This window comes from Heloderma suspectum, chromosome 4, assembly GCF_057233095.1.
Source record: "Heloderma suspectum isolate Gila_16-S chromosome 4, 16-S_ref, whole genome shotgun sequence".
Lineage (NCBI taxonomy): Eukaryota > Metazoa > Chordata > Lepidosauria > Squamata > Helodermatidae > Heloderma > Heloderma suspectum.
Window position 1 is genome coordinate 224,674,979 of NC_139461.1, and position 21,812 is coordinate 224,696,790.

At 45.3% G+C, this 21,812-nt stretch overlaps 1 protein-coding gene across 1 annotated transcript; it reads left to right on the forward strand.

Annotated features, from left to right (window-relative positions):
• Positions 1 to 3,050: 3,050 nt before the first annotated feature.
• On the forward strand, positions 3,051 to 21,587 carry TTC22 (tetratricopeptide repeat domain 22). The gene is made up of 7 exons (XM_084848259.1): positions 3,051 to 3,776; positions 9,862 to 9,917; positions 14,770 to 14,885; positions 15,416 to 15,534; positions 16,940 to 17,101; positions 17,930 to 18,082; positions 20,907 to 21,587. Exons 1-7 carry the CDS (start codon positions 3,228 to 3,230, stop codon positions 21,435 to 21,437), a joined length of 1,686 nt encoding a protein of 561 aa, XP_084704385.1. The 5' UTR covers positions 3,051 to 3,227; the 3' UTR covers positions 21,438 to 21,587.
• Positions 21,588 to 21,812: the final 225 nt, after the last annotated feature.

Sequence of the window (21,812 nt, forward strand, 5' to 3'; positions counted from 1 at the left end):
GCTATGACAACATTGGACGCCTGAGCTTCTGTTTCCACTTGTCTGGGAGGGGCGAGTCTTCAGGGCAGGTTGCCCTATGTTCACAAGGGCTTGTCAGTGCTGGAGGCAGCTGTTCTGGCTCAGTGTCAGACCCTGGATGGAAGACAAGGACGTTGCTGGGATTTATTTATTTGTATTACATTTATCCCACTTTTTTCCCCTTGCAAGGAACCCAAGGCAGCTTACACCCCTCCATTTTATCTGCACAACAACCCTATGAGGTAGGTTAGGCCCAGAGTCAGTGACTGGCCCAAAGTCACCCAATGAGCTTCATAGCTAAGCAGAGACTTGAACCTGGGTCTCCCCAGGCTGCAGTGCACCACCACACTGGCTCTCTTTAGGTCTTGTCCAAATGACAGGTTCATCCACAGCTTGTCTTGCATTGTAGCATTAAAGCAAAAGTAAGAAAAGGTACCAGAAAGAGATACAGGCTTGTGTGTGGGAGACGGGCATGTAACCATCATCATTTTGTATTATCCCGCTTGTATTGATCCCACTAGTCCAGAGGTTAGGAAACTCAGCCCAAGGGCCGAATTCAATTTCTTGGGGGCCGCATTTCAATTGTGGGTGGGAGCAAAGGCAAAGGGGCAGGGCCCAAAATGCAAAACATACTAGGCAAATATTGTAGCCTAAACCTTTTCCTGCCAGTTGCTAAGCTGTCGGAGAGGCATTTCAACGTTTTAAAATGGGGGGGGAGCACAAAAGCTGGGGAACAACCAAATGGTCAGTGGCTGGGGGAAGGGGATGGGGCCAAGGGAAGGGAATGCAGAGGGGCCTTTTAGGGAACTCCAGATGGCCAGATTGGGACCTCAGGAAGGCTAGCTTTGGCCCCGGGGGCCCTGCCCTAGTCCCAAGTAGGAATGGGTGAGACTTTTGTTTGGTTCGGGGGTTTTATAAGAACACATACGAAGTCACAAATTTCTTCATAAATGGGATGGAAGGAACTTGAGATTAAAACTCTCTGAATGTGGGAGAAAATGACACTGACAGATTCATCCAGCCAGGCAGAGGGCTTTCAGTGCTTTAGCTCTTAAAAGCCAGAGGGAGCAATCCTATGGCCGCTAGACAGCAGCTAGACAGCAATAGGAGATGGTGTTTTCTGGGAACCGACCTCCCCCCAATTCCACGCTGCCTCTGAGGCAGTGAGGAAAAGCCCCGTCCTCCGTGTTCGCAAGAGGAGTGCGGAGCGGCTGGAAAGGGGTGTAGCTGGGGGCATTCCCAGGCGGGGAGAGCTTAGCTGCCCGTACAACACATCCTATGTGTCTTCCAGCAGCCTCCTCCCCTGCTCCGCCCCCCCGTGGCTAGACGGCCGCAATCGGCTGTCTAGCAAAAAATAGCAGGGCAGGAGAAGCACGGAGGGGACGATACCCTCCATGCTGCTCCTGCCCTGCTTTGGGTAGGCGGTCACCTCTGAGTTCGGAGGCAGCCACCTATCTTGATAGGATTGTGCCCTGGGTTTATGATGCTGAATTATTACTGCCCCCTCTTTTTTCTGACAGGCTCCTCATCTTTCATAGCTACATGGCAGGTGGGTACAACATGCTCCTCTCCATGCTGGGAATAGCTTTACTGACTGAATTTGGCCAGTGTGGATGGTAAGAGTTTTGTTTGGTTCGTTTTTGATAAGAATTTACCAAAATGTACACAGTTCTTTGAAAATGGGATGGAAAGAACATGACACTTAAAAAATTTGAATGTGGGAGAAAGCAAAACTCTCAGGTTTATCTGTCCCTAGTCTGCCATTTGGACTATTTTGTATGTATGTATGTATTTAGTACATTTCTACTCCTCACAATAACTAATGTTCTCTATCATCATGTATCAGCACTGAGACCTTCACAGCCCACATAGGATGGTCAGGTGTGAAGTCCACTGCCATTCCGACAATCTCTAAAGTAAGGGTAAGAAACACAGTGCCCACAGGCACCAATGTGCCCACCCCCCAGGCATCTTTCTTGGCTCCCACCAAGGTGCTGTACCCCTCCCAGTTAAAAAACAAACATTTTCTTACTGGCAGCTGGGATTGCTGTGAAATAGGTTTCTGTTCATGCTGAAAACTGTGGCTTCAAAGGAGCTGTTCAGTGTGTTGTGGCTCAGATCCCACCTATGCCTCTACTCAGTCTTTTGGTCAGGGTTACTCATCCTTTGCCACACCTCCCATGGCAGCCATTTTTAGTGGTGCCTAGGACAATTTCTCAAATCTGCCCACAGCCCAAAAGGTTGCCAACCCGTGCTCTGAAGTGTCCATTTGGAAGCAACTTTAAATAAGATGTGCTTTTTGCAATACCTGTACCTGGGTACACATATGCAAGAATAACAAAGAGTCTTGTGGCACATTAAAGAGGAGCAAATTTATTATGGCATAAGCTTTCGTGGATTAGAGACCACTTCACCAAATACATGAAGTGTTATCCTGAATGCTGCAGGGGCGTGCGTGTGTGTGTGTGTGTGTGTGTGTGTACACATGCACATACATATGCATATGCATACGTGGTTGTTAGTCTTTCAGGTGACGCAACACTGTTTGTTGGTTTTGCTGCAACAGTCTCACATGGCTACCCCTCTGGGAATACTCAAGAAAGAAATATGTGTGCCTTTATATTATTGTGAAAGGCACACAAATGATCACATTCCTCTGCAACTTTGAAAATGCAGCTAAAATCTCAGGCCAATCGCTATATATTGCATACATTTAATTACAATACAATAATAATAACATGATATTGCCTATTTAATTTGAAAGGCACCGTAGTGCTGTAAATGTAGCTTTAACTTTAATAAACTTTGAAACAGAGGTTTATTCAAAGGGTCTGACCTCTGTGCTGTCCCTTCACTGTCAGGGTGTTCCATGTCCTGCTGTCTTGCCCCTTATTGGCAAAAAAAAAAATGGATTGCTTGAACAGGTCTTGTCTGCCTCTGCATCCTGTGATTTGCTGACCCAATGACAGCCCTGAACTAGCAGGCTGGCTATGGAATCACAAGCGGTTCCCTTTGCTCCTCCCTTTGCAGACACCATGTGAATCAGCGAAACCAGAAATACAAGTAAAGAAAGAGGTGGAGGATATAGAAAGGCAAACAAACTGAGAAGGCAAAAAGGGGAAAATACACAGGAAAGTAAAAACTGGGAAAGCTGCTCTTTGAGGAATCCTGAAGTTGCAGGTTGTCTTTCCAGTGGGGACGTGGAAGAAATGGAAGTGGACATTGACACCCTCATAGACGAGATGGATTATATTCCTGGTCACTTTCACCTAGATATGAACTTGAACTTTGAGTCCTCTTCCCCCTTGATTTTCGAAGGGAGAGATTTGAAGCTGAAGCGAGAGAGCCTAACCTATGAGCTAGAGTTTGAAACTGGCTCGCAGCAGTATGCCATCCAAAACCTCCTTGGGGTCTTCTCTTTCTACCTGGAGGAGGTGGAGCAAGCCAAGGAGATGTTCCTCCTCATCTCTCAGGAGGACCCTGAGAATCTGAATGCCTGGGCCAACCTGGCCTATGTGTACGACAAGCTGAACGACGAGCAAGAAGCAGCAAAGTGCACCCAGAGCCTGGCCCACTTAATGGGCTTGGATTCAGAAGGCCCGGCCCAAGGGGATTCCCAGCGCAGGGCAGCCCGTTGCCTGGCCGAGCAGGGCTATGCTTATGCCTTCGATGTTGGGCTGGTGAAAGAAGAAGAGAAGATGGAGAAACTGACTGCAGGCCTCACTCTCTACGGCAAGGCCCTGGCTTATGGGAAGCAGGTGGGTAGGCAGTCACTTCCTGTTCAGCGGAGTTCTAGCAGGGCCAAAACAGATGTTACTTTAAATCTATTTCTAGTAGCTATGTCTTTTTTTCCATTTTGACTCTAGAGCAGTGGAGTCTGATGGCTCCAATGTCATTGGGATGGTGAATCCACTCCAGGTTTCAGTCAGAACCAGTCAGAACTCTAAAGGAGCTATCCAAAGCATCTTGGATAGCTCCTGTAGAGTTCTGACTGAAACCCAGAGCAGATTCCCCACCCCCCTGACATCAGAGCCACCAGCCTCCACTGCTCTAGAGTAAGTGCAGGGGCCTCGATCCAGAGTGGGACTCTAGCAGGAGAGGGTAGAGGGGCTTTTAAGATCTGGATTGGGGGCTCTGCACCCGAGTGAAAAAGAAAAAGATGTAGCCGCTGGACATAGATTTAAAGACATGCCTGTTTCAGCCCCCAGATATAACAGCCTTCCCCAACTGTGAGTATCTTCCAGATGTTTTAGGCTTCAGCTCCCATCAGCCCCATCCAGCAATGGCCAATGGTCAGGAATGCTGGGAGTTGTAGTCCAAAACATCAGGTTGGAGAAGGTGGAGAAGTATTAGCCAATATCCAGAAAGGCCGATTATATAGGCACAATAACCTGGGGACTAGAATATATATATATATATATATATATATATATATATATACACACACACACACACACACACACATATATATATATACACACGCACACACACCTTCCTTCTCATTTTCTCCCTCAAGAAGTGCACCATACCCTCGTTCTCTCTGGAAATGATTTAGAAGTCTGGGTGCAAAGTTTCACTCTAAGTGTGGCTGCTTTGTGATGCAGCATGGAAGAAGGACGGGAGAGAGAGAAGAGGAACAGAAGAATGACCAAGGGCAGGAGCAAGTCTGCAGGCATTTTGGCATAGTTTGCTACGCACTCCTTGTTCCAGATGATCAGATACCAGGATGATGTTTCTGTCCATCATCCAGTAGGATGAACGGCCACTGGTGTTTGTACAATGGGTTGTATCCAGTAGTGTTGTTCTGCCAGCAGAAGGAAGACCGCTGGAGAAATGGACACACATGCACACACACAGCCCCCTCTTTGCCCTCTTCACCAAATCTGCTTCTTAGGGTTAGGGGACCCTCCAGAATTGTTGGGGGGGCATGCAGGAGGCAGTGAGGGAGAGGACAGGGAAGTCCCGTTGCATGAGCCAAAGTCCCATTGTGTGGGACTATTTCAAATTCACGTAGATCTCTCTCTCTCTCTCTCTCTCTCTCTCTCTCCCTCTCTCTCTCTCTCTCTCTCTCTCTCTGGAAAAGGCTAGTTAGTACAATAGGGCACCATATCTACAGTTAGCTTGCTAGGCTACGCAATGCCCCCAGGGAACTGAGTCAGGCTTTTCCCATTAAGAAGAACCACACCCTCATTCAAAACACTTGTGGTCACCAAGCAGCTAATCCTGCATCAATGGCGTGAGAAAAATGTGCAAAGGCAGGCAGCAAAATGCCAGTGCCAATGGACAAGACTTAGAAAATAGCTTTTGGGATAGGAAGCTTAGCTGCTCAGGCTTAGATTCTCGTGATCTCCTGTGCCAGGCATGTCTGTCCTGCTGCACTTCCAAGTCCCTGCCAATAGCACCTGGAGTTTGGAACTCCCTACCCTGGGAGGTCCATGTGGCTCTTCTCCCCTTGCTTTTCACTGTCTGACCGAATCTTTCAGGCATTTGACTTTCCCGGTTGAGGAGCGTGTGGGTAGCCACTTTTCTATCTGCTTCACCAGTCACTGTTTCTACTGCTGTTTCTTTTTGTTATTGTTTGTTACATTCTGCTGATTTTTGGTGTTTTAGTGTTTAGTGTTTTTTTAACTGTTGTAAGCCCCCATGGGAACTGCAAATGCAGTGGAAGGGCAGAAGATAAATATTTTAAATGAATAAATAGCAACCCTATTACAAGAAAGAAAGAGAGGGGGGGAGAGAGAGAGAGAGCAAGAGAGAGCTACTGGGGGGGGGGCGGGGGGAGAAAAAACGCTGTGCTGCTGCCACTGCCAATGATGAGCCCCACAAATGGTTCTCCTCCCCCTGGAGTAATTCAGTGTCAGTGTTCCCCCAATTCGCCTCCCTGCAAATCGGCTGGAGAATTCTGAAAGGCCCTTTGCACAGCTCTAGCAGTAGCAGCTGCCAGTAAGACAATAGTTGCTGCTGCTATGGATGCCGACGCAAAGGCATGGCTGCGCAGGGCCCTGCGGATGCTGCCCTTGTGCCTTAGCCAGCGCTTTCAAGTACAGTCGTTCAGAGGTTCTTCTAGTCCAGCCTTGTTCTGTCCAGATGTGTTGGACTAGAACGCCCGTAATTCCCAGTCAGCATGGCCACTGGCCCTTGGGAATGATGGGATTTGCCGTCCAACATATCTGGAAGGTGCCAGACTGGGGAAGGCGCCTTTGTTAGATGCTTTTGAACGTGTAACCATAACCGCTTGCCCCAGGAGGAGGCCGGATGAATCAGGAGGGATGGGAGAGACTGGCAATAGCTGATCCCTAATAGGCATGGGTGATGGGCAGTCATGAGCTTTGGAGGTGGTACTTTCCCTGGAAGAGTGGGGGAGGCGGTGGATGGAGCAAACAGTGTGGTGGTGTCTTAGTGGGCTGAACACACGAAGCTGCCTTATTCCAAGTCAGCCTGGTGGTTCAGCTAGTCCAGTATTGTCTGCTCCAACTGGCAGAGGTGGCTCTCCAGGAACTCAGGCTGGGGCAGCCATGTGCCCTACTTTTCAGAGGACATTCCTTTATTTGAAGGGCTGTCTGGTCCAATTCCAGTTTCAAGATGGAGAGCCATGCAAAGGGAGAGCAGCTGGGGCCTTGTAGTTACCTATCAACAGTGAGCACCTGGACAGCCACAGACTGAGCAGGTAGATAGGCCACCTGCCGGTCATAGTTTTCCCCAGTATGGGGAGAGGTCTTGTAGTTCTACTGAAATCATAGCAGTTATTATCAGATGCAAATCTGTGCCCCCCTTTGTGTCAAAGAACAGCAGGAGAGCAGTGCTAGATCAGACCCAAGGCCCATCTGGTCCAGCATTCTGTTCACACTGTGGCCAACCAGATGTCCATGGGAAGCCCACAAGCAGAACATGAGCACAGTAACACCCTCCTACAACTGGTATTCGGAGGCATACTGCCTCTAATACTGGGGGTGCTATATGGTCATCAGGACTAGTAGCCATTGATGGTCTTATCATCCATGAACGTGTTTAACCCCCTTTTAAAGACGTCCTCTTTTTTGGTAACATATTCCCTCCTCTTTGGTGATGCATAAGCTGCCACCATAATCCAGGCAGAAGACTCTCCTGCAAAGACCCTTCTGGCTAGAAATGCATGACACTAATGCAGAGGTACTCTGCACGTGGATTATGTGCTCCACCACTAAGCTGTGGCCCCTTCTCCAAGACGTTATCAAATTAAAGGATCCAGCACTTCAAACTGCTACCTTGTCACGGGCGGGGGCGGGGGGATGTTAAATCAAGACAAACAAGTTAACAGGTTTCTGCAGGTGGATGAAGCATTGCACTATTTAAATCTAGTTTGCTGAGGTGCTACATATGTGGCTTTAAGAAAGATCCAAATATAACGAGGGGGTGTCTCCATACACGAGTTGCTCCGAGCTGGCTGCATTTGGAGGGTGTTAGGGGCACATGACGTCATGGCCATCCAGCAGCCACCCCGGAGCTTATCACAGAAAAACTGGATTTCCTGAGACTGCTTAAAGTCCGATTCTTTTCCTCAACTCAGGTTCTCCCCAGTATAGGTGCTGTGTGCCCCAAACCCCGCACTGAACTCGGGTATGCTAGCCCTGCCCAGGGGTGTGTCTTGATCCCAGTCAAGGGGTGTTTCCCGTCCCTGCACAAACCAGTTAATTAGTGTCTACTCAGAAGTAACTCCCATTGTGCTTAATGAGGCTTATCCGCTGAATGCCCACATCAGAATTTACAGAGATCCCCCTCAATTGAAATGGCACAGTCTAACGCACAAAGGCTGTAAAAGCTGTAAGCGTGATCTTGAGGCTCCGGTTCTCCATTGTTTGGTTGATTGCCTTAGGAAGTAAGTACTTCACACCTTCGTTATAGAGATCCTGCGCAGCATCAGGTTAGAAAGGGAGCTGATTTCTCATCCCTATGCTCCCCTCCGCCCCGGCTTTCCCAGCATAAGTATGAGTGTGTCTACTTGGAAGTAAATCCCATTGTGCTCAATGAGGCTTGTTCCTGAAATGCAGGTACATCTGGAGCTTCAGGGGGGAAAAGAAAGGGGGGAGAGCCGGAGGGGGGGAGTCTCTCTTATTGGTTGAGCAGCCCCTGCCAGTCCCATGACATTCACTCCAACCCCCACCCCCACCCCCACCTCCACCTGGAAGTATGTTCTGTGAAGCAATTTTTGTTGGTGCGGAGCACTCACTCGTAGAGCCCTGCATCGACCAAAGTGCAGCAAAGCTGATTCCTTTTAAAAAATCTGGTAATCCTCCATTCACTTCTCCTTCCGTTGTTGTGGAGAAAGGGTCCAGGTGGTGGTGGAATTCAGATCTTTTGTTTATTAAAGGACTCAAACCTATTAGCAAATGCCCCCAAGAAGTTCCTGAACAGCCCTGGCCCAAATCCCAAACTTTATGCACCCATCTCTAATAGTTTCCAGTTTACTGATTGGATGCTTGTTTGATTCCAGTCTTCTTAGTTCAAGCTGTCCAAACAAAGGTGCAACTTTGTTTCTGTACACCTAGTTAATAGTCCCCTACAGCAACAGACCACACAAGAAGGCAGGTGGATGGACTAGAACAATGTTTGCCATAGCAAAATATTTGCCTTGAGGGGCTGGGCTGTATTTATCTACAAACTACAACTGTGCAGGGTCCAAACTTCTTAAGACATTAAAGAGAACAGGGGGAAAACATAAAAATAACCACAGCAAGTTTTTTTTTTTTTTAATGCCACTTTGAATCTCATAATAGTATTGCTCTTCATGCTATTTAACTCAGAGCTTTCTGTAGGGAGAACACTTTTTCTAGCTGGCTGCAATCCCAATCTCTTCAACTGTAACCCAGTTACAGAAATCTTAGTCGATTAATCATATAATTTGTAATCAATTGAACCTAATGCATACCTAATTTGTAATCAATTAGGTATGCATCAATTTGCATAAATCAGTATATCCATAAAACCAAGAAAAAGAATATGTTTTTGGATCAGGCTACTCAGATATAAGTCCCACTGCATTTTTGTCAACAGTTTGTCTAATATAATGCATTTCTGTACATTATTTTTACTGATGTACTCATTTATATGTGCACTTTTTCATGACTGTGTAAAAATGTGTACACATTTTTGTACACATTTTTTTAATTTGAGAATTGGATTCCAAAATTTGGAAAAGTGAAAATACCAAAGAATAACTACATTTCAATTTGTATATGGGTTCAGGAAGTCTGAATTTAGCCCCTATCCCTACATGCAAGCATTTGCCTGCTGTGCAATCAGTGCCATTCAACATGTTGCCAATCAGCCAGCTTCATCTGATGTGAGAAAATACCTTCACAAATTGAGAGCTGCATAATATTCAGCCACAAGAAACATCTTGACTCCAGTTAAGCCCCAAAGAGCAGCAAAAGAGCAACAAAAGCCTGCTTCTAATTTTGCTTTGCTGGAAAAAAGAATGCTTCAGAATTGTCTCAGTTTTTTATTGGTTTGTTTTTAAATTATATATTTTAGTTTTGGTTTTATTTGGTTTTTTATTTTAATTGAGTCGTTTTTAACAGTATTTCAGTGATTGAATTGTATGTATTTTAATATTGATGTAGCCTCTTGGTATACAATTGTAGAAGAGCAGGATCTGATTTCGCTGTACATTAAGTTTTTTTAGGACTGTGGTTCTATCTCAGTTTTATTGCTTCCAATGAGCTGTGCTTCAAGTCTTACATTACCGAATGCAGTGAGCACGGAGCTGGCTGCTAGAATCCTTGATTTCATGGAGCTTCTGTATCAAGAATGGTGCTTGTAGGAATGCAATTACTGCTTTTCTGCTAACCTAGCTTTCTATTTCAGATCCCTTTGGAGGAGAGAAGGAGCTGGTACTTCACTATGGCCACACTGCACATCAGGTGAGGCAGGAATCCAGCATACAAAAGCCACTGTCAGACCTCTTCTCAGAGCAAATGTATCAAAAAAGAAAACAGGGGCAACCTTATAATTTCTTGCAGTGGAATTCACTTACTTTTTTGGTTTGGTTGGTTGTTTCATTAAAGGGTAGTACATGAATTTATTTATTTTTATGGATGTATTTGAAAAAAATCTTGCAGTTTTTCCAAGGAGCTCAGAGTTCTTCCCTACCCCCTTTTATCCTCACAAGAACCCTGTGAGGTAGGCTAGACAGCAACCGGGTCAAGCTCACCTCTGATTTTCATGGCTGAATGGCCAAACTAGACATGATGGTAAGAGAACCACAATCAGATCCACAGTGCATGTTCTTTCATGGTCAATTCATCTACACATAGCCTGTATCAGATCAATGGTGTGGTGGTAGTGGAGGGTGTTTTTTAAAGGTACCTGTTCCCCCAAAGGGCAAATAGCAGTTCCAAAGGGTGCAAAGCCCTCCCCCCATTCCAATGATGCAACCCTGATCTCAGTCAGACTCCCAATGACTGCATTTACAATTCTTGAAATGGCAAGAGATCTTCTAGCCTTGTATCTGGCTTGGCCCTGGGCCCAGTGCTCTAGCCACTGTACTGCACTAGATTAAGGGTACAAGAACTTCTAGAATGACTTAGGGCCAAGGTATATGTGATGATCCCCTTCATGGATCACTGCCTTGTTGTGGCGAAGGGGCTTGCGTAACTCAGTGAAGCCATAAGCTATGCCGTGCAGGGCTACCCAAGACGGACAGGTCATGGCAGAGAGTTCTGACAAAATGTGGTCCACTGGAGAAGGAAATGGCAACCCACTCCAGTATTCTTGCCAAGAAAACCCCATGGAACGTATCACAAGGCTAAAAGAGATGACGCCGGAAGATGAGCCCCTCAGGTCGGAAGGTGTCCAATATGCTACTGGGGAAGAGCAGAGGGTATTTCCAAGTAGCGCCAGAAAGAGTGAAGTGGCTGGGCCAAACCCGAAAGGACACTCAGCTGTGGATGTGTCTGGCGGTGAAAAGAAAATCCGATGCTGTAAAGAACAATATTGTTTAGGAACCTGGAATGTCAGATCAATGAATCAAGGTAAGCTGGAGGTGGTCAAACATGAGATGGCAAGATTGAACATCGACATCTTGGGAATCAGCGAACTAAAATGGACAGGCATGGGCGAATTTAATTCAGGTGACCATCATATCTACTATTGTGGGCAAGAATCCCTTAGAAGAAATGGAGTAGCACTCATAGTCAACAAAAGGGTGGGAAAAGCAGTACTGGGGTACAATCTTAAAAATGATAGAATGATCTCAGTACGAATCCAAGGCAAACCATTCAACATCACAGTAATTCAAGTCTATGCCCCAACCACTGAGGCCGAAGAAGCTGAGGTTGATCGGTTCTATGAAGACCTACAACACCTTCTAGAACTAACACCAAAAAAAGATGTCCTCTTCATCATAGGGGATTGGAATGCTAAAGTAGGAAGTCAAGAAATCACCGGGATAACAGGCAGGCATGGCCTTGGTGTACAAAATGAAGCAGGACAAAAGCTAATAGAGTTTTGCCAAGAGAACACGCTGATCATAGCAAACACTCTTTTCCAACAGCACAAGAGGCGACTCTACACATGGACGTCACCAGATGGTCAATATCGAAATCAGATTGATTATGTCCTTTGCAGCCAAAGATGGAGAAGCTCCATACAGTCAGTCAAAACAAGACCTGGAGCTGACTGTGGCTCAGATCATGAGCTGCTTCTTACAAAATTTCGGCTTAAATTGAAGAACGTAGGGAAAACCACTAAACCGTTCAGGTATGACCTAAATCATATCCCTGATGAATATACAGTGGAGGTGAGGAATAGATTTCAGGGATTAGACCTGATAGACAGAGTGCCTGAGGAACTATGGACGGAGGTCCGTAACATTGTTCAGGAGGCAGCAACGAAATCCGTCCCAAAGAAAAAGAAATGCAAGAAAGCCAAGTGGCTGTCTGATGAGGCTTTACAAGTAGCTCACGAAAGAAGGGAAGTGAAAAGCAAAGGAGAAAGGGGAAGATATACCCAACTGAATGCAGAGTTCCAGAGAATAGCAAGGAGAGACAAGAAGGCCTTCTTAAATGAACAATGCAAAGAAATCGAGGAAAACAACAGAATGGGAAAGACTAGAGATCTCTTCAAGAAAATTGGAGATCTCAAGGGAACGTTTTGTGCAAAGACGGGCATGATAAAGGACAAAGAAGGCAGGGACCTAACAGAAGCAGATGAGATTAAGAAGAGGTGGCAAGAATACACAGAAGAACTATACAGGAAAGATCTGAATGTCCCTGATAGCCATGATAGTGCGGTCACTGAACTTGAGCCAGACATCCTAGAGAGTGAAGTCAAGTGGGCCTTAGGAAGCATTAGTAACAGCAAAGCTAGCGGAGATGACAGTATTCCAGCCGAGCTATTTAAAATCCTAAAAGATGATGCTGTTAAAGTGCTGCATTCAATATGCCAACAAATCTGGAACACTCAACAGTGGCCACAAGACTGGAAAAGGTCAGTTTACATTCCAATTCCAAAGAAGGGCAACACCAAAGAGTGTTCAAACTACCGCACAATTGCGCTCATTTCACATGCCAGCAAGGTTATGCTCAAAATCCTACAAGCTAGGCTTCAGCAGTATGCGAACCGAGAACTACCGGAAGTACAAGCTGGGTTTCGAAGAGGCAGAGGAACTAGAGATCAAATCGCCAACATTCGCTGCATCATGGAGAAAGCAAGAGAATTCCAGAAAAACGTCTATTTCTGCTTCATTGACTACGCTAAAGCCTTTGATTGTGTGGATCACAACAAACTGTGGCAAATTCTTAAAGTGATGGGAGTACCAGACCACCTTACCTGTCTCCTGAGAAACCTGTACGAGGGTCAAGAAGCAACAGTAAGAACCAGACATGGAACAACCGATTGGTTCAAAATTGGGAAAGGAGTACGACAAGGCTGCATATTGTCACCCTGCTTATTTAACTTATATGCAGAGTACATCATGAGAAATGCCGGGTTGGATGAATCAGAGGTCGGAATTAAGATTGCCGGGAGAATTATCAACAACCTCCGATATGCAGACGATACCACCCTAATGGCAGAAAGCGAAGAGGATCTCAAGAGCCTCTTGTTGAGGGTGAAAGAGGAGAGTGCAAAAGCTGGGTTGAAACTCAACATTAAAAAAACTAAGATCATGTCATCTGGCCCTATCACTTCCTGGCATATAGAAGGGGAAGAAATGGAAGCAGTGACAGATTTTACTTTCTTGGGCTCCAAGATCACCGCAGACGGTGACTGTAGCCATGAAATTAAAAGACGCTTGCTCCTTGGGAGGAAAGCTATGGCCAACCTAGACAGCATAGTAAGAAGCAGAGACATCACCTTGCCGACAAAGGTCCGTCTAATCAAAGCTATGGTTTTCCCAGTAGTAATGTATGGCTGTGAGAGCTGGACTATAAGGAAGGCTGAGCGCCGAAGAATTGATGCTTTCGAACTGTGGTGCTGGAGAAGACTCTTACGAGTCCCCTGGACTGCAAGGAGGTCAAATCAGTCCATCCTAAAGGAAATCAACCCTGACTGCTCATTGGAAGGACAGATAATGAAGCTGAAGCTCCAATATTTTGGCCACCTAATGCGAAGAGAAAACTCCCTGGAAAAGACCCTGATGCTGGGAAAGACTGAAGGCAAAAGGAGAAGGGGACGGCAGAGGATGAGATGGCTAGATAGCATCACGGATGCAATGAATATGAACTTGAGCATGCTCCGGGAGAGAGCGCAGGACAGGAAGGCCTGGCGTGCTATGGTCCATGGGGTCACGAAGAGTCGGACACGACTGAACGACTGAACAACAACAACAACAATATGTGATGATAAACATATAACTTTCAATCACATCAGTTTAAGAAGGGGGGGAAAAAGGAAAACAGATGCTGGACAGGAAGCAATTTTCACTGGAACTGGGTTAACCCTTTCTTCCCTCCTGTCCCACTGCTATCCTGACAAAAATCTCCACCAATGGGAGCTTCCTTCCCAGAGCTAATACCAAGCATGGGAGGGGGCAGTTTAATCGAGACCGTAGTGTGGGGAAGAAAGAGTTAAGCCTCTCCTCCCCACTCATTACAGCCCCGTCAAAAATCTCACATGCACATACCTGCTATTATTTATCTTTTTGATGGATGTGACTGCAAGTGTAATGTCCAGCTTGGCTCTCAGATAAACGAAACAGAATTTCTCGTGGACATACTCAACTAATCAGTATTTGATAAATTTAAGGAAAGACATGCTTCAATTTGATTTACAGATCTGAATCACTGTTAATTAACAGACAAAAAATAGATATCTAGGTGTAGGAGCAAAAACAACAACTAGAGACTTATGGCACCTTAAAGATTAACTTATTATGGCTAAGCTTTTGTGGACCAGAGCCTGATTAATCAGAATTATAAGCCCAGAACCACCACAGGACATAGGAAATGATTGATTTGGAAAGGACACAATTGTTGTTGTCAAAGTTGAGGACAGTTCCCCCCTCCCCCCACCCCCTATATTTCAGGATGGCTGCACTACATATACTGTGCTTACTGGCACTTTGTTCCATACAGAAGTATGAACCAATCAGCTTCAGATCAAAGACAACTACAACAATTTTTATCCTTGGGCTTTCCCAGCCCTTGGGCTTTCCCAGTACACATCAAAGAGCTTTTCCTCCCATAAAGGACTATTGCAAAATCAGAGACCGTACCAATTGCATCATATTATTATATTACTACTATTATCATTGAGACCCCCTCTTTGCTTCAGATTGGATGGGATGTGGATGAACAGGGGCAATGACGAGGAAAAAAGGTTGCTGGCCTTCAACAGAACCCTGGTGTTGCTTCAACAAGTCCTGAAATCCTGTAATCTACATCTCAGAGGTAGGAGAAATCACCTGGGCAAACTGCGTGTGCAGTTCATGTGACTTTATATGCCCCGCAAGACTGTTGCAATTCAGCTTTGCAAATCAGGCTCCTCAGCTCAGATAGTTAAAGTTCATGGCTCAGATCCTACAGAGCTGTTTGCACACACACATGGACAGTTTTTGTTGCTGCAACTCCCACACCCAACAAGGGAGGCTGCTCTTCATTTTTAAATGTGGCTTGCTTCAACAGCCAGTGGGAAGCAGTGATGAGGAGAGTAAACGGCAGATGCATAATCTTTCCTTATGACAGCATACAAAGCTCCCTGGGAGCTTGTCTACTATAATTCTCTAAGGCTGCAATCCTATGCATGTTTAGACAGAGAAAACTCCTACAACTCCCAGCATTCCCCAGCTAGCCACGCAGGCTGGAGAATGCGGGGAGTTGAAGGACTTTTTTCTGTCTAAACAGGCATAGGATTATGCCTTAAAAGGAATTTCCCAGTCCAGATGTGTTGACCAATTCTGAATTCTGTTTTTTTTGTTTAGCCTTGGCCTGGTGTTATCTTGGGATATTGCTAGAAAGGAAAGAATCATTCTCAATGACACCCATGGGTATTCATGACTGTGGCTACTCTGGGACTGATCCCCTCGACTGTTTTGGAAAGGTAGGTTTATATAAGTAGGATATAAATCTGTTAAACAAATAAATTGTTACTGAAATGCAAAGAAAAGGGCCACCAGTCAGTTTATCAGCTGCCCCAGGATTTCTTCATTTACCCATTGATTATTTCTATTCTTCCAAATGCTTAGAGTCAAAAAGGCATAGCTAATGGCTATGCCTCCCCCAATTTTTAGCAGTTTGGGGGGGTCTGATTTTTATTGAGGCCCCTCCCCCCCAGGCATGGGGAAGTGAGGTGTATTCCTTCCCTCTCCGGCCCCAGTTTTACCAATAATATCACATGCACACAGCATACAGGCACAGCTATGGAGCTTAGAAATACAGTGTCAGGCCTGGTTTCTCATAAATGGAAGCTTAGTGTTTTGTGAGTTCTGAAATGGGCTTGGACAGTAAAAACAAAGGTGTGTGTGTGTGTGTGTGTGTGTGTGTAGAAGAAATACAATGTGTGTGGAGGGCTACAATGAGGGATGGTTTTATTCCCGTTGCTCCTTTGTGCGCAAGTATGAGAAGCACACATCATCCTCCAGGCTCCACAGTTAAAAAGGGAATTTGCTCTCTGGGTTATATTCCACTACCTGCAATTTTAACCACGAAGAATGCACCTAGAGGCTTAAGCCTTGATCTAAATCTGGAGACTGCCACATAGCCATTTTCCTCTACCAAACTTTCAGCAAGAAAAAAATTATAGTACATTTTTGAGAGTTGGCCAAGCATTACTCTAGCCATTGCAGAAGTGGAGAAACTGAAGGACATGGGATCGCCGAAGTGGATCTCCCATTTTATAGAACTCCTGTAGGAATATGGGTGCTGAACAATCCCAAGGAAAGCTATACAGTTTCTCACACTGGAATCCCTGATTTTGGTTTAACTGTGTAACTCTACTCAGTGAGACTTACGTCTGAGTAGACATGCCGAGGATTGTGCTGTAACTAAAGGCACAATCCTATGCATGTTTAGTCAGAAAAATGGTCTATAACTCCCAACTGGCTGGGCATGCTGGAAGTTGTAGGCCTCTTTTCTGTCTAAACATGCATAGGATTATGCCCTAAAGCTACAGTCCTATATCCAATTAACTGGGAATAAGCCCCATTGAACTCAGTGGGTCATACTTCTGAGTAGACATGCAGAAGATTGCATGGTAAGGGGCTTACCTATTAACACAGGAGAAGGACTCCCCTCTTTACTCGTTTCCTTTCTGCTTAGAATGAGGAGCCATCCCAACCCATCAATAAGGGTGGTTATGCTCTTCCTTAAAAGGCACAACCTGTAATTTTGGCTAGATTGTGAATATAAATAACCATTACATTTCTCTGGTTTATGGCTGACTAATCAACACAGCAGGTGGAAATTCACTATTGGAAAAGTGTCTTGTGGATTTGTTTGCTTTTAAGGCAATAGAAATAGCTAGAGAAAGTCCAGCCATCCTAAACCGCCTGGCAAAAATCTTCCACTTCCTTGGCAAGCAAGAGATGGCGATGGCGGTCTGCAACATGGCCTTAGATGCGCTGCCAGACCCAGTATGTAACTGGCAGGCCTACTGCATGCGTGCCAAGGTACGTCACTCCCCTTTTTAAAAATGCCTTCAAAACATACAAGTGCTCTTTCAGAGAACAGCTATTTCCATAGGGATGTTTTTAAATAGTAGTAGTATGCTGAGACATTTGTTTTGCTCAGCTTTGTGCTCTCTGGGAAGCCATTAAAGTCAATGCCTGTCCTAGAGGATATGGCTATCAATGGCTAGTAGTCATGACAGCTATAAATGACCTCCAGTATCAGAAGATGTAAGCCTCTGAATTCGAGTGCCTAGGGAACATGAGCAGGAGGGTGCTATTGCCCTCATGTCCTGCACTGGGGCTTCCCATAGACATTTGATCGGCTACTGTAGGGAACAGGAAGTTGGACTACATAGATCTTTGGTCTGATCCAGCAGGGTGCTTCTTGCATTCTTATATTGCCAGTGTCACTATACTAGCTCAGGCAGTTAGAGATCTACAGCTGGATTTAGAAAGCCTCTTCCTACGACTTGTCTTAATGGCAGCATTTCTTGAGATCCCAAAGCTAACAGGTCTGTCTAACAGAACGCATAAGGATGTGAATTTATGAACCTGGCTTATATCGATTTAAAACATTGCTCCTTGAGCCTAGGATTATCTACAGTGGAGGCTGGTGGCTCTGATGTCAGTGGGCCAGTGAATTCGCTCTAGGTTTCAGTTAGAACTCAAAAGGAGCTATCCAAGGTGCTTCGCCACCCCACTGACATCGGAGCCACCAGCCTCCACTGATTATCTACTCTGAGTGACAGCAGCAATCTAGGGTTTCAAGAAAAGAAAGCATAAAATAGGAGAAAAGGGGTCAAATAAGCTAAATATCTCTATCTTTAGATGCTCATTAAGCTGTATTTGCGTGACTTGGAACGTGTGAAGATGGGCTTGGGAGGAATGCCAGACCAGAGAAACCTCTTGGATGCCAAAACTGATCTTGAAAATGTCATGAAGGTACATCCCTGCCTGAAGACTTACCTTGACCTAGGCCAGGTGAGTGAAAGCATCCACCTTGTCCAATCCTTTTCATTGTTTTTGCTTCCTTATATTATTTTTATGACTACAGATGTCAGAACTACGAGCCCTCCCACTGTGCAATCACCAGGCAGAGACCCCATCTTCAAGTCAATAGTCTTTTAATAGGCTAACAGTTAGTCTTTCAGACAATACAGGCTCAGTAACTGCCCCAAACTGTCCCAGGCTTAATTAGCTAATCTGAGTTCTCTAACAGAGAAAGACCAGTGGAGTAAGAGAGAGTGAGTTGCTACTAAACTAACATTAGGCAACCTACACAGAACTCGAAGGGCTCTGATGAGTGGCTAATCTGGCAGAACATCTCAGTTCCCTCATTTGCTCCTCCCTCTTTGGGCGAGGCGAGCTCTTACGTCTGCCAAGTTTTGCCCCTCCTCCTCTGTGGGTTGCTGTGTTCCCCCAGGAGGGAGGAGCCATATCTGTGCCTGGCCCAACTGGTTATTATGCCCTTGGGAGGGTTCTTCCTTGACTCCTCCCCGCTCTCTGAGCCAGCTCTTCTCCTCCTATAACTCCGCCTCTGAATCTGATTCAGAACCTTCAGACTCCACAGGGAGCCTGAGCCCAATCCTGACACTGGAGGTAATGAAATGTTGCTATTCAGACTTTTAACAGGACAAAGGTAGGGGTGTGTGTGTGTTTAAATAATCTTCTTGCTGCTGTTTTAAATGTTATTAATTAATTACATTTATATCTCCATCCATTAGCAAATATTCTCTGGGTGGCTTCCACAGCAAAAGCAAAATAGATACAATAATTAAATTGTATACAATAATTAAAAGCAGCAAACAATAGAAATACAGCATAAAACTTTCCTAGTTGCGACAGAATAGCAGCTCAGATTAAAATGCCACACGAAAATGGTGAGAACCCAAGGTTTGTTTAAAACAAGAGTGAGCAACTTGTGGCCTTTCAGCTGTTTTGGCCTACAACTCCCATCATCAGCCCTAGCCAGCACAGCCAGTGCTGAGGGATGAGGGAAACTGTAGGCCAAAACAGCCCACCCTGATTAAAAATGTCTTGGTGGATAAAAAGCTTTTCACCTGATGTCCAAAGGACCAGAAAATGGCTGATGAACCTCTCTGGGGAGGTGGGATGCCACCACAAGGAAAGCCTTCTCCTTAATAGCTACCCACCCCATTTCACTTGGGAGGCAGACAGGGCCTCCAAGGTTCAGGAAGCTCCATATGGGAGAAGGTGATTGTTCAGATAACTTAGGCCCAAGTAGGGATGTATGAGAATTTTGCTTTTGTTTGCAAAACCCGTGCACATGCCATGTTTGAAGCTCTGACCACGAGTACGTGTCTGCCAAAAACGCTCGCAAATTGCCGGACATGTGCTCATGTTCAGTTTGCACAAATTTCACATTCAATTGCTGCCTGATTTGTGCAATGTTCCCATTTGTGCAGAATGAACAGTAATCGCAAACACAAACAGGAATCAGCATGAGACAGGTGGCAAGACGATATTCAGACAATTCTACTGACCTCGAACATCACTTGTTTGCCCATCCCTGGTCCCAAGCCATTAAGGACTTTTGAAGGTGCTTCCAGTCTGAGGGGTAGCAGTTTTAACAATCAGAAGCCATTGTATAGCTATTCCATCTTTTCTTCCTTAACGGATTTTCTGCAATAAAAAAGATGGAAGAAGCAGTGGGATAAGATGGGATGGTTACAAGTGAAAAACAACAACTTCTGGAGCCCCAGTAAAATTCTGTGAATTCTGTGGCAGGGCAATGGCACAATAAAAGCCTCACCTGAAAGCACCCCAAAAGTTTACTGCTCCTGTCATAGGTTAATGAATTTTGAGTTTTGTCTTTTTATTGCAATTATATTGATGTTTTAATTTGGGTTGTGGGCCACTTTGGAAACTATGGTTGAGAGGTGGAGTATCAATAATTTACACAAATAAATGGATGGATTGATAAATGCAATGGGGAAACTGAAAAACAGCCCATGGCCCCAATAGACAGAGAAATGCTGAGGTCAGAGGAGCACTTGTGTCCAAGCAGAGATATTGCGGAAATGTCTTCTGTATGGCCAGACTACCACTGTTTTGAAACACAAACAACAGCTGGGGAGGCCCCTGTCCCTATGAATCTCTGCAAAGATGGAGAATCTATGGCCTGCCCAGCATATGCAGCCCTGCTCTAGTATTATGTGGTGACTCATCCGAGGCACAGGTCAGTTTTGGGGAGGAAAAAATGGGCAAAGCTTTGTTGGACTGTATAGCCTATGAATCTATTTCCTTCCCCTGATACAATGCATTAACGGACATGAACAGATAATTTTCTGCCTACCAGCTTACAGGACCAACTCAAGGTGCTGCTATTGACCTAATAAAGCCCTGAAACTGCCCTGAATAATTCAGGGAGCCTCTCTCTATCCATGTGTCTGCCTGTTCTTCTAAAGATGTCCTATTTTAGGTAACTCCTGCTCATTTCTTAGAAACATATAGAACATATTCTCTACAATTCCTTTCTCTACAATGGCTCTATTATTGTGGAACTCTCTCCAGAGGCCTACCAGAGCCTATCTGTACAAACATTTAGGAGAAGGTACAAGATCTTCCTGTTCAGAAAAGTATTTTATGACATTACAACTACATCAAAAAAGAAATCTTCTGACTTTGGGGTGGGGGGTTAACTATGAAAGTTTATCATTTTTGTTTTTCTTGTTGTTTTTCTGCACAGTGTGAGCCATTTTGGTTCTTTTGATAAAAGCAGCATCTGTATTTTTAAATGAATAGTATGTGCCTTTTCCCATCTTTTTTCCTGCTCTTTTTCAAGGTATATTATTACATGGGAGTGGATGCCATGCAGGAACTTCTCCTTGTGGATGAAAATGCCCTGAACAATGCCCTCGTGTTCTTTGCTAAAGCCATGGAATTAGACCTGGGGAACGTCTTACCTGAAATCCAACTGCTGAGAGGGAAATGCCTTCGGATAAAAAATGAGGAGCTGAATGCCATTCAATGCTTCAAGCAGGCAATAGAGCTGGATGATGTGGGTTCAGTGTACACAGAGAGTTTCCGGTGCTTAATGGAAATGCTGCTTACCTTGTTCAGTCAGAAGAAGATAAATACGGAGATGCTGATGAAGGAAGTAGAGTTGTGGGTGAAGAAGGCTGAAGAGAAATATCCAAAGCAGCGCGTGAGACAGGAGCTTAGGCTGGTTTGTCGTCATCACACAGCCGAAGTGCTTGAACTCTCCAAAGTCATGGTGGCCGGAGGGAAGACCAAGCTGGTGAAAATGCTCTTTGAGACCATGAACTGTGACTTTCACAAAGCCAAACTGAATGAGCGCTCACTCTCCTTTTGAACAGCTGGTTTCCCTCTGTCACACCACAAAACAACGTTTTTCGCCAACCTGGTTGTTCAGTCGTTAAGTCGTGTCCGACTCTTCGTGACCCCATGGACCATAGCACGCCAGGCCTTCCTGTCCTCCGCTCTCTCCCAGAGTGTGCTCAAGTTCATATTCATTGCATCAGTGATGCTATCTAGCCATCTCATCCTCTGCCGTCCCCTTCTCCTTTTGCCTTCAATCTTTCCCAGCATCAGGGTCTTTTCCAGTGACTTTTCTCTTCGCATTAGGCGGCCAAAATATTGGAGCTTCAGCTTCAGTATCTGTCCTTCCAATGAGCAGTCAGGGTTGATTTCCTTTAGGATGGACTGATTTGACCTCCTTGCAGTCCAG